General features: G+C 43.1%; 1 protein-coding gene across 1 annotated transcript in view; it reads right to left on the reverse strand.

Moving 5' to 3' along the window:
• The window catches only part of PLXNC1 (plexin C1), a gene marked incomplete at its 5' end in the record, with an annotated part of 215740 nt that overhangs the window by 61891 nt on the left and 138003 nt on the right, over positions 1-15846 (reverse strand). The window contains 2 exons of the mRNA XM_027855804.1: positions 8230-8376; positions 14617-14815. Of these exons, the coding sequence (XP_027711605.1) occupies positions 8230-8376; positions 14617-14815 (346 nt within the window). The remainder of the gene's footprint in view (positions 1-8229; positions 8377-14616; positions 14816-15846) is intronic.

Here is a 15846-nt window from a genome sequence, read left to right on the forward strand (position 1 = left end):
TTTGTTTTTTTAAATTCTCCTCCCTAGCAGCTCCCATTTTCCTAGCTTGCTGAGGCCTGCAGTGTTTCCTTGCCACAGCCCAGCCCTGGAAGGCAAGCAGTGTAAGTGGGGTTGCACCCACTTTGTTGAGGAGGAACTTGGGCTAGAAAGGATCTCAGAGACCCCCTAGTCCAATCCTCTCATTTGACAATTGGGGAAACTGAGGCCCAGAGGCAGGAAGTCACTGGTCCAAAGTCCCACACAGGATGATGGATCTGGAGATGGAACAGGCCTTAGGGGCCATCTGGTCCAGGGTCTTCCTAGGTTGGTTCATTGACTGTTGTCCTTCCTCAAAGTAGATGGAGCATAGAGCCTTCCTTTTAGCCATAAAGGAGAAATCTAGATAACTTTGTGAAGAAGCTACATAACTTTAATTCCCCAATTCTAGCTGGTGGGTGGAAAGGTTATGAATAAGGAGAGTCATTAAAAACTTTGATTTCATTTGATTATTCATTTTCCACTTCCTGCCATCAAGAAGGGAATGATTTGCCTAAAATTGTTAAAAAAACAAAACAAAACAAGAAAAAGTGTATGTTGAAATGTCTGCATTTGTTAATAATCATTAATTTTTTAGTAAGAAAAATCTAAAAAAGAAAAGAGAGAAAATGGCTTCACTTCTTTGATGAGAAGTTGCAAAGAGCAGCTCTGAAGTTAGAGGTGGTTTCGGTTTTATCCTCAGTCATAATGAAAATAATTCGCAAACGATGTTATAAGAGAAGGGGGAGGGGGGGAACCTGGAGGATTGTTAATTAACTTCACTGTTTCTATACAATAGCAAGGGGGGTATTAAAAACCAGACTGCTGAAGTGCAAACATCAGGAAGGGATGTAATGGGAGCATCACAGAATGACTTAATCGGAACAGTGCGTTGTTTAATGACTGGGAAAAAATGAATCTTTGAAAAGGATAAAATCAAGGCAACGGTGGGGGATGGGGGGCAGAGGGGAGAATCCTGGGTGGGCACAGAGGGGACAGACTCCTGGTTACTGCTGCAGGGAGCTCGGGCTGGACTTGATGGGATCATAATGAAAATAAAAACAGTAATGGTGTGAGCCTCTCAACAAGCCTGGGACAGGCAGCCCGGAGAACTGAATAGAGAATCGGCCTCAGGCAGGAAGTCGCTGCTGTTTCGTCACATCTGACTCTTTCTGCCCCCATCTGGGGTTTTCTTGGCAAAGATAATGGAGTGCTTTGCCATTTCCTTCTCCGGCTCATTTTACAGATGAGGAAACTGAGGCAAACAGGGTGAAGTGACTTGCCCAGGGTCACACAGCTATTAAGATTTGAATTCAGGAAGATGAGTCTTCTTGACTCCGGGCCTGACACTCCATCCATGATGGTGCCGCCTAGCTGGAACCCTACCTTCAGAGCTACAAGAGACTTTCGAGGCCCCCTAACCCAGCCCTCTCTTTTTACAGATGAGGAAGCTGTGACCCAGAGAGAAAAAGTGATTTGCTCCAAGTTACAAGGTTAATGAGCAGCAGGGCCGGACATCCAGTCTGGGCTGGTGCCAAACCTTGTACTCTGTCCACCACACTGAATTCCTCTGCCTACTCCAAGGTGGGGGCGGGGGAGGCAGAAACCTTAAATAAATCATTTATGGGTCACTGCAGGCTTTGCGTCAGGTCCCATAAGTAATTTCTATGTTAAGGCCTTTCTCATAATGAGTAAAATAAGGTCAGTGTGTTTGTTGAAAGATTGCTCCCCACGGTACAGGAGCGCCCCACACACACTACAACAGATGAAGACGCCGACTTACTTCCCAGCTTCAAGTGCTAAAAAGAAATTGATCTCTTAACTTTGATTACAACTAGAACTTGACTCGCTAATTAAATGAACTTGCTGTGGGTTACTGGATTTTTTTCATTGTGAACTGAAACAAATTTCCTTTTCCCCAGGTAACATGATTCAACAGAAGTGGGCTCCTCAGCCCTGGCACCCTAAGGTACCAGGAAGGTGCCATCTGTCCTGGGAAAAAAACCTCCTTCCTACAGAGCTCAAAGTCAAGCACGGAATATTGCTTGGTCATTTTTCCATTTGTGTCTGACTCTCCGTGACCCCATTTGGGGTTTTCTAGGCAAAGATACTGGAGTGGTTTGCCATTTCCTTCTCCAGCTCTTTTTTACAGATGAGTAAACTGAGGCAAACGGGGTTAAGTGACTTGCTCAAGGTCACAGAGCTGGTAAGTGTCTGAGGCTGGATTTGAACCCAGGAATATGAGTCTTCCAGAGTCCAGGCCCGGCGCTCTAGGCACCATGGCACCTCCGAGCTGTCCAATCACGGGTAGAGGAGCCTAAATTAACAAAATGAAACCTATATGAAAATAAGGAAAAGGAAGCGGGTCCGGTGAGTTTCAATGCATTTCCTCGCTCCTTTTCACAGTGAGTGCTTTGGATGCTCGGTGGTGGCGGGATAGAAGGAGAGATCAGAAACCATGAGAGGAAGCCAGGGGAGCTCAGTGCTCTCAAACAGTCCTTTAAATTTCCCCCCAATTTATTTAACAAGTTGTACTGACGCCTTTTGCTTCCATGTAAGTTATTTTCAGATATTCCAGTTCCCTCACCTCAACCCCTCAATATGAGCCTTCCTCATAACAGCGACAGTTACCCGAGAGTAAGTGATGCCATGACTGCCGCTGAGAAGGCATCTAATATTCTCCACCTGTAGTCCCTCACCTTTCTTCCAGAAGGAGGAAGGGTATCCTCATTTCTCCTCTAAGGCAACTAGGTGGTACAGTGGAGGAGTGTTAAGCCAAGACCTGAGTTCAAATGTGGCCTCAGACACTTACTAGCTGTGTGACCGTGGGCGAGTCACTTCACCACTGTCTGCCTCAGTTTCCATGTCTGTGAAATGGGAATAATAACAGCACCCACCTCTCAGGGTTATGGTGAGAATCAAACAAGATATTTGTAAAGCGTTTCTCATAGTGCCAGCAATATAGTAGGTGCTTATTCCTTTCCTTTCATTTTCAAAAAGTATGCTGCCCTGAAAATATTTCCCCTTGTAAACATAACTTGGGGATACTTGGAGAACAACAGGGTAAGGAAAAGATTTGCAGTCAGATGACCTGGGTTCAAATCCTGCCTTTGCCACTTACCTGTGTGATCTTTGGTAAGTCACTTAACTTCTTTCTGGCCCTCAGGTTTGTGTAAAATGAGGGGATTAGACTAAGTGGCATCTGTGGTCCTTACTGGGCAGCTAGACGGCACCAGAGTGCACAGAATGCTGGGCCTGGACTCTGGAAGATCCGAGTTCAAATGTGACCTTAGACATTTACTAGCTGTGTGACCCTGGGCAAGTCACTTAACCATCTGCCTCAATTTCCTTATCTGTAAAATGAGCTGGAGAAAGAAATGTCAAACCACTAGACACAACTGAAAAACAATTGAAAAATCACATGTCCCTTCCAGCTCTACGTCAACAATTTTATCACTCTGTGACCCACGTTCAAATTCCAACTCTGTGAGTACCCCAGCTAAAAGCAATTTTTCTTCTCCGTGACTCAGTTTCTTTATCAGGAGAATGAAGGAATGGACTATATGACCTCAAAGGTCCCTCCCAGTTCTGAATCTATGATCCTATGGCTCCTTTTGGGGTACACTCCAAGGACGATGGTGGTTTTAGCTACCTAGGTGTAACACTAGAGAGAATGTTCGACTTGGAGTTAGGAAGGGTCCGAGTTCAAATCTTACCTCGACTATATACTGGCTATGTGACCCTGGGCATGTCACTTAACTTCTCTCAGGCTCAGTTTCCTTATCGGTAAAATGGGGATAATAATAACACTCACCTCCCAGGGGTGTTGTGAGGGTTAAAGGAGATGACACCCATAAGGCACTGCACGAACCTTCAAGCGCTACACAGGGTGTCCCAAAAGTCCTAGTGCAGCTTTTAAGTGATCAAAGTTTGAAACTGCGCCCAGACTTTTGGGACTCTATTGCATAAATGTTAGTTATTATTATTGCTATTATTTTAAGTACTACTACTTCTTGGGGTTATCACTCCAAGTGTGAGCTGAGTGGCACAGTAGGTACAGCACTGGGCTGGGAGTCAGGAAGGGCCGGGTTCAAACCCTGCCTCAAAATGTTCATTTGCTGTGTGACCCTGATTAAGTCAAATGTAACCTCCTGGGGAAGTTTGCTCATAGGTAAAATGAACAGGTTAGGGGCAGCTAGGTGGCGCAGCGGATAGAGCACCGGCCCTGAAGTCAGGACGACCTGAGTTCAAATCCGGCCTCAGACCAAACACTTGACACTTACTAGCTGTGTGACCCTGGGCAAGTCGCTTAACCTCAATTGCCTAATAAAAAACAAAAAAAACAAAAATAAAATAAAATAAAATGAGCAGGTTGGATCCAACATCCTCTGATCTAACTATTTAGCCAGAAGAAAGGCTGATTCTGTCTTTGTCTCCCTCTGACTCCCTCTCTGTGTCTGTCTCTCCCATCCTCCCTCCTTCCTCCTCTTTCTCTCTCTCTCTCTCTCTGTGTCTCTGTCTCTCTCTCTGTGTCTCTCTCTCTCTCTCTCTCTGTGTCTCTGTCTCTCTCCAGTTACCATCCAGAACCAGATCATGCTTGTCAGCACAGTGACCCGTGGAGAAGCCAGGGGCAGGAGGCCTGAAGCTGCAGCCAACAGCTCCTCTGGAGCTGTCCTAATCTTAGAGGTGTGAAGCCTCCATGTTACTCTGTCACATGGGCTGCTCCCTCTTTCCCTCCCTGGCAATCCTGACTCTGGCTTCTTATTTTAACTGTGCCCTGCTGTCCCAGCTCTGCTGTTTCAGGTCACTAAAATGACTTCCTCTTGCTTTCTGTTAATTCTCCCCCCTCCCCCACCCTTCCCTGAGATAATTTCTTTCTTGGGTATGCCTAGATGGAACATCAGCCTCTACCAGCCCCTGACATTTTCACAGACAACCACAGGAGGCTCTGAAAACCAGAGACTTCAGATCACAGATTCAGAGCTGCTGGAGAGGGTGGGTGGGGTCTCAGGGGCCAGCACTTCCAAAATCCTCCTTTTACATTCCAGGAAACTGAGGCTGTGGGAAGCTAAGCCAAATCTGAGCCCCATTCAGGATCGTGAAGGAGAAAAAGGAAATAGGACAGGCACAGTGCAAGGAATTTACTATAGAGGAAATGCAATACTCAGTAGTTTCTCTGGACCTTCTGCTAATGTCACACAATCATGGAAAACCTGACCAAGTCATGGGACTTCTCAACAACTCCCAACTTAACCATCTACCACATAAGAGAGCCTGGTCCATGATCAAATAGAATGCACTCGAAACAGAAAGTAATTTTAAAAGCTGGGGCCCATGTAATAAACGAGAACCCTGTCTCTTTTCCAGCTCACAAATCTCCATTTTCTCTACAGCCAAATTCCTCTTTGAAGGGAAGGATTCTTGTGGATTTCTGAAATGATCATTATCTATTAGCCTCCCTCCCCAGGGCCTATAAGGAAATAAGAAGAGTCTTCATGAATCTCTCCAACATCAAATAACTCATGAGTCGAGTGTGAACAAATCAAAAACATGACCTTAATTGGCCTTGAAATAAACAATATTTTAAAATGAAAGGGAAAAAAAATCTGCTCTGATGTAAAACATTAAAAAACAAACAAACCCGGCTTCAAACCTCAAAAATACCCTTCCTAACCAGCAAGTAACCCTCTTTTCCCTTCCCTTCCCCCCACCTCGAGCCTTCTCACACCCTTCTTCTTCTGCTCTGATGTTGTTGACAAAACCAAAATGTGGCTGGATTCCCCCAACCTATTTTTACTTTCAAATCGTTTCACTTTGGGGAATTTTTAGGGGTTTGGAACTAAACCAGCCCAGAGTCAGGTAAATACATGCAAAGCTGCCTCCTTAGCTTTTCATCTGAATGTTGAACAACATTCTACAAGAGTAGGCACCACCAGGCGTGGGTATGAGGAGTACTCAGGAGATGCTCTTCAGGAAAGCCTCGTGGGGGAAGGGAGAGAAAGCTGGCCTTGGAGGGAGGGCAAAGTTCTGAGAAAACTGGCCTTTAATACGTACACACTTTGTGAGCATGGGGGTCAAGTCGCTGAAACTCTGTGTGCCTGCGTTTTCTCATGTTTAAAAAAAGGGCGAATGATGGCCATTCTACATAGCTCTAAGGGTTGCTGTGAGACTCCAGTGAGGACATACATTGGGTCATTGATCCTGAACTGTTACTGGTGCCTGACTACTCTGTATGTACCTTGTCTGTATCTATTGACACAAAGGTTGTCTCCCCCATTAGAACGTAAGCTTCTTGAGGGCAAGGGTCTATTTTTGCCTTTCTTTGTGTCCCCAGTGCTCAGCACAGACTCTGATGACATAGCTTCTTAAGTGCCTGATTGATGGATTCTCTAGAAGAGAGAGTAACCTTGTTTTCCTAGGCCCCAAAGGGCAGAACTAGAAATCATGGGTAGAAACTACAGCTAGCCAGATGTCAGTTCCTTAGAAAGAGAAAATTCCTAACAGTCAGTGCTCTTCAAAAGTGGAATGGATTATATCACGAGGGAGCAGGTTTCCTACCTTATCAGGGGACTTCAAGGGCAGGCCAGACGACCAGTTCAGATTCCCATTAGATTATTTGACCTCCGAGAAGCCCTCTGGTTCAGAGATTCTATATGTACTGGACTTTGGGTAGGGAAGACCCGCATTCAAATGCTGCCTCAGGCACAAGCTATGTGACCCAGGAGAAGTCAAACAACCTCTCCATGCCTCAGTACAGGCACCCATAAACTAAAGAGGGTCAGACTCAATGGCCTTTAAGGCCCCCCCCCCCAGTTTATGAGTCTATGATCCTAGGACTCTTTTACAAATGTTCCAAGAATCAAGCCCTACCACGAAAAGTACTCAATTATGCAGGATTTATAGATTCCATCTGGGGTTATGCTAGAATGAAATCAGCCCCAGAAGGGAGGCTGTAGACCAGGGCCACTTTAGGGGAAGATAATACTCAGCATCTCCCCTGCCACGTGCGTCAGCAAAGCATCCTCCTTCCAGGAAGGGCCAGTCCCACGTGGTAACAGTGACTGATCACCCAGAACAGCAGATATGGGGAATTTCATCCATAACAGACAGAAAGCATAACCAAAACACAGCCCAAGCCAACATGGTGCCTTCTCCAATTAACGGGTGCATTCGTCCAAAACAATGCTGCCATGCTTGCTGTCCCAGGCAAAACCACAAGAGGATCAGCAACCCAAGTGAGCAATACCAAAACCTCACTGTCATTTTTCAGTTCTTTCCCTTCCCCCTTCCTCCCGGCTCAAAAAGTTGGGAAGAGGACCAGAGCCACTGCATGGATGTATATATTGCAGCTGGAGGCGCCCGTAATTCCCTGCCCCCACCCCCCAACATACAGTCATCTCTTCCTCCAATCTGTCTTCATGATAAAGGGGGAGAGAATTCTTAAATGAACTTGGAATGAGTACCAGACTTGGCTCTCTCCAAGGTTCTGATCATCCCCCTATGTAACCAACCGGGCTCTCTCTGTGGGAAGGGTCAGAGGGAGGGGGGAGTTCTCGTTCTTCTCCTCCTCTTCCTCCACGTGAAATCCGCCACACAGCCAGCCTCGCCGCCGCCGCTCATTATTTACGGCATTACTCCAAAAATAGTGATGAAATCACGGTATATTAAGTGCACGACACCAAACGTTTGTAACTAATCCAAGGAAATAAAGTACGTGTGTCGTGTGGCACAGGAAACTCAAGCTGAATTAATCTTGTGTTATCTTTCTAAAATAAGCCCCCCATTCTGTTTGAGCTGTGGCACATCTTCACACATTGTCTCCCCGAGAAGAACAGTTCGAGAAATCCTGATTGCAATTACAAGGACTGAATAGGGAACTGTATCTCTGCAGCTTCTCTGACAACACAGAGAGTCATAGGCCATCCTGATATTAAAATCTTTGGAAATTGATGATTGCCCCAGGTGTCATTAAGATGCTCCTTCCTCCCCCCTGCATCCAAGTAATTAAAATCTATTATTTGAACACGGCGTTAATATTTTATCAACTATTGTTTTTAATTAACGAAATGGATGAGTCCTCTCACAGCAGGAATTATGGCCTTTCATTTTGATATGGTTTCCCCCCTCCCCCCTTCCTTATCGGGTCCCCCTTCCCCCTCCCCTCGGCTGGTAAACACTTATGCATTTGGAAAGAAAGGGTAACAGCAAACATACCACAGTGCTGAATTCCGGCACTTGCCACAGGAGCCAATCCTCATTAAGGGTGTAGAGAGCTTTGGAAGTTATGACATCCACGGGACCTTTGTTTATTTTCTGGTTTAGGGTTGTCACAAGCAGATAGAAGGGCTCTCCAACAGTTTCCTTAGGAAGAAATGGTAGAAAAGACAACATGGTTGGTTTTTGGTGGGATCCAGTGCTTGGTCAAGGGGCCAGGTTTTTGTTAATGGCCGCCTGAACGAGGAAATGAAGCAGTGATTCCCAGTGACATATAGGAGTGTCCCTACCCCCCAACCTTGGTGGGGGAAGACTTTTGTTTTATTTAGTCCAAGAACCTAAATTGTGAAATGATGGGATCCTAGATCTATAGCTGGAAGAGACAAGGTCAACAAGTCAAAGACCCTCATTTTACAGATGGGGAAACTGAGGTGGTGGTTATTGTTGGTGGTCCTTTGTTCTCAAAGACACCAGGTTTTAAGTGTCAAAGGTAAATTTGAACCCAGATCTACTGATGCTAATTCTTTTTTCCAGTCACCTACCTACTGGCACAATACCATATCCACATATTTGTGTGTAAAATACACTCTGTGTACATGTGTGTGCACCATTGTGTATAAGTGTGCATTGCATATGTGTGCACATGTCTATACAGTATATGTATTATACGTATGTATTATACAGTGTACATATGATGTGGATAGAGGTAGCCATGCTAATGAAATCACATACGTACATACATGTGTAACATGTTTGTACATCTATATTTATATGCACAACAAACACATAGTATATTTTATGTGTATACACATATATTTATATTATAGTGACACATATGCAATAACCTATTTATTATGCATACACATGTAAAAGATTATACTGCACACACATGTGACCTCTGTGTGCACATGTTCCTATTTCTGGGCACAATTTGCATATGGTATATTTTATGTGTATGTACACGTATGTATCTATATTGTATATAACACACATATTACTTGCACATATATTTATACTGTATAAACACATACACAAAACATTTATGTACGCATATACATGTACAAATACTCATATTATTTACACAAACATGAACGTATACACCATGACATATTTCTAAATCTGTCTTTTTTATGTAAAACATTTCCATATTAGTCATTTTGTACAAGAAAACTCGAATAAAAGGGAAAAATGAAAGAAAGTGAAAAATAACATGTTTCAGTCTGTATTCAATCAATATTGGTTCTTTTTCTGGAGGCGGATAATATGCTTCATCATGAATCCTTTGGGATTGTCTTGGGTCATTACATTGCTGAGAATGGCTAAGTCATTCACAATTCTTCATCAAACATTGTTTGTTACTATGTACAATGTTTTCCTAGTTCTGTTCACTTCACTCAGCATCAGTTCATGTAAGTCTTCCCAGGTTTTTCTGAAATCATCCTGCTTGTCATTTCTCACAGCACAATAGTATTCCATCACAATCACATACCACAGCTTGTTTAGCCATTCCCCAATTGATGGACATCCTTTCGACTTCTAATTCTTAGCCACCACAAAAACAGCTGCTATAACCATTTTTGTACATGTGGGTCCTTTCCCCTTTTGTATGATCTTTTTGGGATACAGAGCTAGTAGTGGTATTGCTGGATCAAAAGGTACTACACCTCTATTTGTGTGCACAGGTCTTCTTATTTCTGAGCACAATATACATATGGCATATTTTACGTGTATATGCACACATATATTTCTATTGTACACACACATACATGCATGGGTACCTACATAAATAGTAGAGATGTATATGCAATCAAGAAAGAAGACAGGCTGGTCCTTTAGTGAGAGTGAGAAATAACTGAGAGGTAGCCAGAATGTTCTATTGATGGAATACTCAATCTTCAAAGCATCTAAAACAAGCAAGGAGGGTGCCCAGCATGGAAGGCAGGTGCCCCTTCTCCTCCCTACCCCAATGCACATTCTTGTGAGGATGTGGACAAGAGGATGGACAAGAGGCATAGAGGAGTTTCTATATACATCACTAGAAGGAGTATGGACCCACATTGATAAGCTCACAGATCTCCTTGAGTATTTTGAGTATATATTAGAGCTATGTGGATGAAGTTTCATAGTCTACTGGATAGAAAGCTATCCTTGGATTTACTGCAAGACCCGGGTTCAAGTCTTGCCTCAGACATTCACTAGCTATGTGATCTCGGATAAGTCACTTAAGCTCTGTTTGCCTTAATCCACTGGAGAAAGAAATGGCAAACCATCCCAGTATCTTTGCCCAAAAAACCCCATATATTAGGGGGATTATGAAGAGCTGGACATAGTTGAACAGCCCTGGCAAATCACTCCTCAGCGCCCCGAGAAACTCTCCAGGTCTTTTAGTCACAGAAGAGTTGGAGATCTGCATTGGCAGAGGGAATTTCCTCAGCGGGATGTTCCTTGTAACAATAAAATCACAACTCTGGACAAAAAAAATGGACAGCTAAGAGCCACATTTTGAGGATTAGGTATCTAGTAATAACATACATCATAGAGTTTTAAAGTTTAGAAGGCACTTTCTACAAAACAATCCTATAAGGTGGTTGGTGTATTATTATTCCCATTTTATAGATGAGGAAAGTGAGATTCAGAGAATTATTCCGGGTCACACAGCTAATGAATGGAAGGGCCAGGATTTGACCCCAAGGACCCAGGCCTCTTCCCATGACACCATACTACCCCTCCTCCCCATTTATGACATCTGGATGCATCCCTGCATCTAAAGTTTATCAGATGGTTAATGTCAAACAGTAACAAATGGCTCTAAGTTTTTATTCTCAGCTAAACTCACAGAGAACCAAAGAATCTCAGAGCTGGACAGGACTTGAAAGGCCAATGAGGCCAAGATATGTTGCAACAAGAATCCTCTTCACAGCATCGGATTCTAGATTCAGAGCTGGAAGGGACTTGAGAGGTCATCTAACCCAACCCTGTCATTGTACAGATTTGGAAACTGACGCCCAGAGAGGTTAACTGATTTGATGAAAGACACAAGGCACGTAAGTAATCCAATAAAGCTCATCTGAATCCAAATGTAATGTTCTTCCAACTGCATCACCCAACAAATGGCCATTTGTCTTTTCTTGAAGACCTTATATGAGAGGAACACCCTCTCTCCCTTGGCAACACATTCTGCTATGGGATCATCCTAACTGCAAGGAAATTATTCCATAAATTAACTCTCAATCAGCCTCTGTGTACTTCCATTATTGCTCCAAGAACTCCGATGTTGGGCCAACCAAAATAAGCTGAATTTTTCCATATGTTAGCCCTTCAAATATTTGAAGACAACTATTACATACTGTCCTTCCCAAGTCTTCTCTCTTCCAACTTAAAAGCTCCAGGTTCTTTCAACCAATGACACGAACAGGAGGCTACATCAGCATCCAAAGAGTTGCCTTCTTTTGGACAATTTCCAATTTAATCAATGTCCTTCTGAAAAATGTTACCCAGAGCTAAATATAATACCGCAGATGTAACCTGACTCAGCAAGAGCACAAAGGGACTGTGACCTCCTTCCTGTGTCCTGTGCAGCCTCTGATCACATTAGCTTTCTTGGTTGCTAGATTATATTGATTAGTTTTGTGCTTGTGCTCTACTAATACACTCAGATCTTCTTCAAACAAGCTGCTAACTATCTACAAATGGTATGCTTATTTAAGTGTTCATTTTAGGAATTCTTCATCCAACAAAATCCCATTCTGATGGCTTATCATGATGTAGAAGTGATCCGAAGCCAGGGGACAACAAGCTCCTAATAAACTGGGAAGGCTTCAAAAACGGGCTGCCACTGAAGACTCAACTAATTCTGAGAAACAGCCACTTCCATCACAAACATGGATCCTTGAAGGCTTAAGGACTATCTGGACTTCAAGATAGTAGTGATGGTTAAAAAAACAAACAAACAAGCAAACCCAAACACTAAATAATATAACATTTAATCTCGGGAACAAGAATAAACCAAAACTAATTCACCAATTTGCCAGGCTTAATAAACACCACCTCTTTTTTTCATGATTAAAGAATGCAGTCCTCAATTAAATAAATCATTTGCCCTCCTCTCCCACTGGTCCCCAGCTTAGTTCCTGTGTCTTCCAAGATGATTCTCTTATCATTCCCCAAACATGGAATACTTATTCCAATCTCTATACCTTTGTCCATGATGTACCCCTTGGTCTTCTCGGTCAAGGAGAACCCAATTGTCTAGCCAGAGAGTCAAAGAATGGCATCTCTTTCTGTTTCTTTTAGGGGTTCCAGTTTCAGTTTGAGAATTTCTTGGGGAACATGAGAGGGTGAATGACTTGCCTAAGAAATAGCTTTGCTGACTTATTATTATTGAGAATAGTTAAAATTCCAAAAAGATCATTTTAGTGTACCTGGTAGAGTTTAAGCTCCTTGAAGGCAGAGAATGTTCTGGTTTTGTTTTTGTATGTTTGGTGGGGGGCATGAGGGGGAAAAATAAGCAATTATGTCATATCTACTGTGTGCCAGGCACTGTGTCAAGTACTTTTACAAATATCTTACTTGATCCTCACAAAAACCCTACAAGGTAGGTACTATTATTATTCCCATTTTACAGTTGAGGAAACTGAGGCAAACAGAGGTTAAGTGACTTGGCACATAGCACATACTCAATAAACACTCTGAGTTGAATTTAACAAGTTTCTAGGGCAATGGGTCTCAAACTTTTTGGTTTCAGGACTCCTTTATACCTATAAATTGTTGAGGGAACCCCCCCCCCAAAGTTTTGGTTTACATGTGTTATATCTATTGATATTTTTACCATATTAGAAGCAAAGATCTCTTGATATTACAAAAACAGCTTTGACCTTGCAGACTCCCTGAAAGGGAGCTAGGGACACCCCTGGGGGTCTTTGAGAACAGCAGCTCTTGGGCAACTCTCTAAGACTGCAAATTGAAAAGGAGGGGCCTGTCTATATTGGTAGAAAGTATTTTCTCAGTGGGAGTTCCTTATGTCAATGAAACCGTACGTCTAATCCAAATCAATTAAATTGAATTAAAGGTATCCTGAAGGGCCATGGTTGGATGGCGGGCATAAGCGGGGTGAAGCATATTACCAAATTTTTCCACATACCCTAAGTGGTGTAAAAGATATTATTGATCAGAAAAGGAGAAGGCTGGTCATGTAGCAAGGGTGAGAGATAACAGCTGGAGGTTGGATAATCCAAGGTTTGCCCTGGGACCCATGAAATATTAAACAATCTCCAATAAGAATTCAAGTACACCAGGTAAATAAAGGAGGGTTAACAGAAGGACAAGGATGAGTATCATATAGGAGGAAAAGTTTTGAATTTGATGAGATAATGATTATAGTGTGATGATGAAGATATCAGGAATCCAACTAGGTCTTTAAGTATCAGATAAATAGGTGGGGAAAGGCTGATTTAATTAGCCTTTCTATCCAGGTATTGCTTGGGGGCAAGATGGATTGGTAGGAAAACATCATATGTCTTCTTTCAAGACAGCATTAAACATTAAAGTAAGCACAGCTGTGGATGCCACCCTCTATTTAGACTCACATCTCACTCTTGTACTTAAATACTATTGTTGAAAATTAGTGGCATAGCAATACATCCTGCTCAAGGTTCAATTAAGTTCTAGGACTGGCTATAAATACACAGTTTTTCTTCTTGAAATGGGTGTAGAATGAAATTAAAGAAGAAATACTGCTGTAACACAAATATCACTTTCAATGTCTTTATTTTATTTTATTTTTTTACCAAAGACAAAATGCAGGGAAAGCATGGCTGAATTAAGTGGACAGTTGGAAGTGACGAATGGTTTGAGAAATCCAATTTCATTCTCTATCTGTCCATACCGCCACTCAAACTAGGCAAATGAGGGTCCTTAGGGGACCTGCTTTAATGACCAGTTAGATATTATTTGTAATTAGCATATCGATTGTTTTTATGTAAATGGATCTATCTCAAATGCCTCCAGCTATTTTTAAGTTCATTCTCTTTAATATTTTAGACATTCCCCCTCCTATGCTGCAATTTTAAGGATGACTAGGAAAATGAGGAGACTTAATTCATTTTAATTGATAGAGACAAGGTACATCTAAAAATGCCTTAATGTCTTTCTTCATAAAGAAACGATGTCAGGGAAAATGAATAACATTCACAAGATATTTGTTCTATGAGCTGCTTTTTTTTTTTTTTCCCCAGGCATCTCTCTGCTCGGGATGAGGGCCAAGACAGAAAAGCTGTTGTTTTGACACTATAGAGTACTCAGGGTCTGTACTGCAAAAGGAGTCAATGTCTGCTAAAAATAAGCCCCGGTTGTCTTACCTCTGACACTGCAGAAAGATGCTGCACTTACCCGGAGAAAGCCAGAGAGGCAAACAGACATCCAATTTGTGAGGAGCTTTTCCACAACAGACTCAGTCCGTCGGAGCATCAGCTTGGGCTGCATGTTACTCGACTGCTCCATCAGGTCTCGGGTCAGGACCTCAAGGATGCTGGTCAGGTAGACAAGCTTGGTCTGGAGGGCGATGGTCAGGAATGAAGCAAACAAACACCTGGATGAGAAAGCGACGAGTCGTCAGCTGACGGGAGCAGATTGGGAGGGCGGTATGCCCAGGGGACGGACGCAACTTTGGCTCTGGATTTCTCACAAAAGCTTTGGGGGAGAGCTCAGACCACCTTGCCTGACACGGACTGAGCAGGTGGGGAGGGTCAACTCTTCACACAAGAGCCTGAGACACCTCTTACTTTATGGGCAAAGATGCCCCACTGATTGCTACGTAACCTAATGTTTCCAACCCCCTGAGGGAGATGACAGGAAATAGATTCTTTTCTTCTTTGCCCTCCAAATTCTGATTTTATATAATTCTGAGGTTCCTTCAAAGCACAGGTCAGGAATCACCTGCCCCTTCTTGAAGACTTTCCTGATTCTGCTCCCCACAATTTCTTTCTATTAATTCTGAATATATTTAGTATGTAAGGAAGCCATGGTGTAGTAGACAGAGAGCCCACTTTGACGGCAGAAGAAGACCTGGGTTCGAGTTCCACTTCTGACACACAAAGACTGGGTGACCTGTGGGCAAATCATTTAATTTCTCGGACAAATCTCTTAAGACTAAGTTTAAGAGAAGGTGCTGACTGGCACTGGTAGAACGAGAGACCTAGATGAATGAACTCTCAGGTCCTGTCACTATAGGGAGGTCTTTGTATGCCAAGTGACTAATACAGAATGTGGCGCACAGTAGGTACTCAATAAAGATTTTGAACTGAATTGAGTAAACCAATGAATTCCTTTCTACTCCAGGGCTTTATCATGATGGGGAGTTGTTTGTTATTCAGTCATTTCAGTTGTGTCCAACCCTTGGTGACCCCATTTGGGGTTTCTTGGCAAAGATCCTGGAGTGGGTTGCTATTTCCTTCTCCAGCTCATTTACAGATGAGGAAACTGAAGCCAACAGGATTAAGTGACTTGCCCAGGGTCACCCAGCTACAAAGTGTCTGAGGCTAGATTTGAACTCTGGAAGACTCATCTTCCTGCCTCCAGACCCAGCCCTCTATGCACTATGGCACCACCTAGCCACCCCAG

Source organism: Vombatus ursinus, unplaced genomic scaffold (genome assembly GCF_900497805.2).
Source record: "Vombatus ursinus unplaced genomic scaffold, bare-nosed wombat genome assembly UNPS02011334.1, whole genome shotgun sequence".
Lineage (NCBI taxonomy): Eukaryota > Metazoa > Chordata > Mammalia > Diprotodontia > Vombatidae > Vombatus > Vombatus ursinus.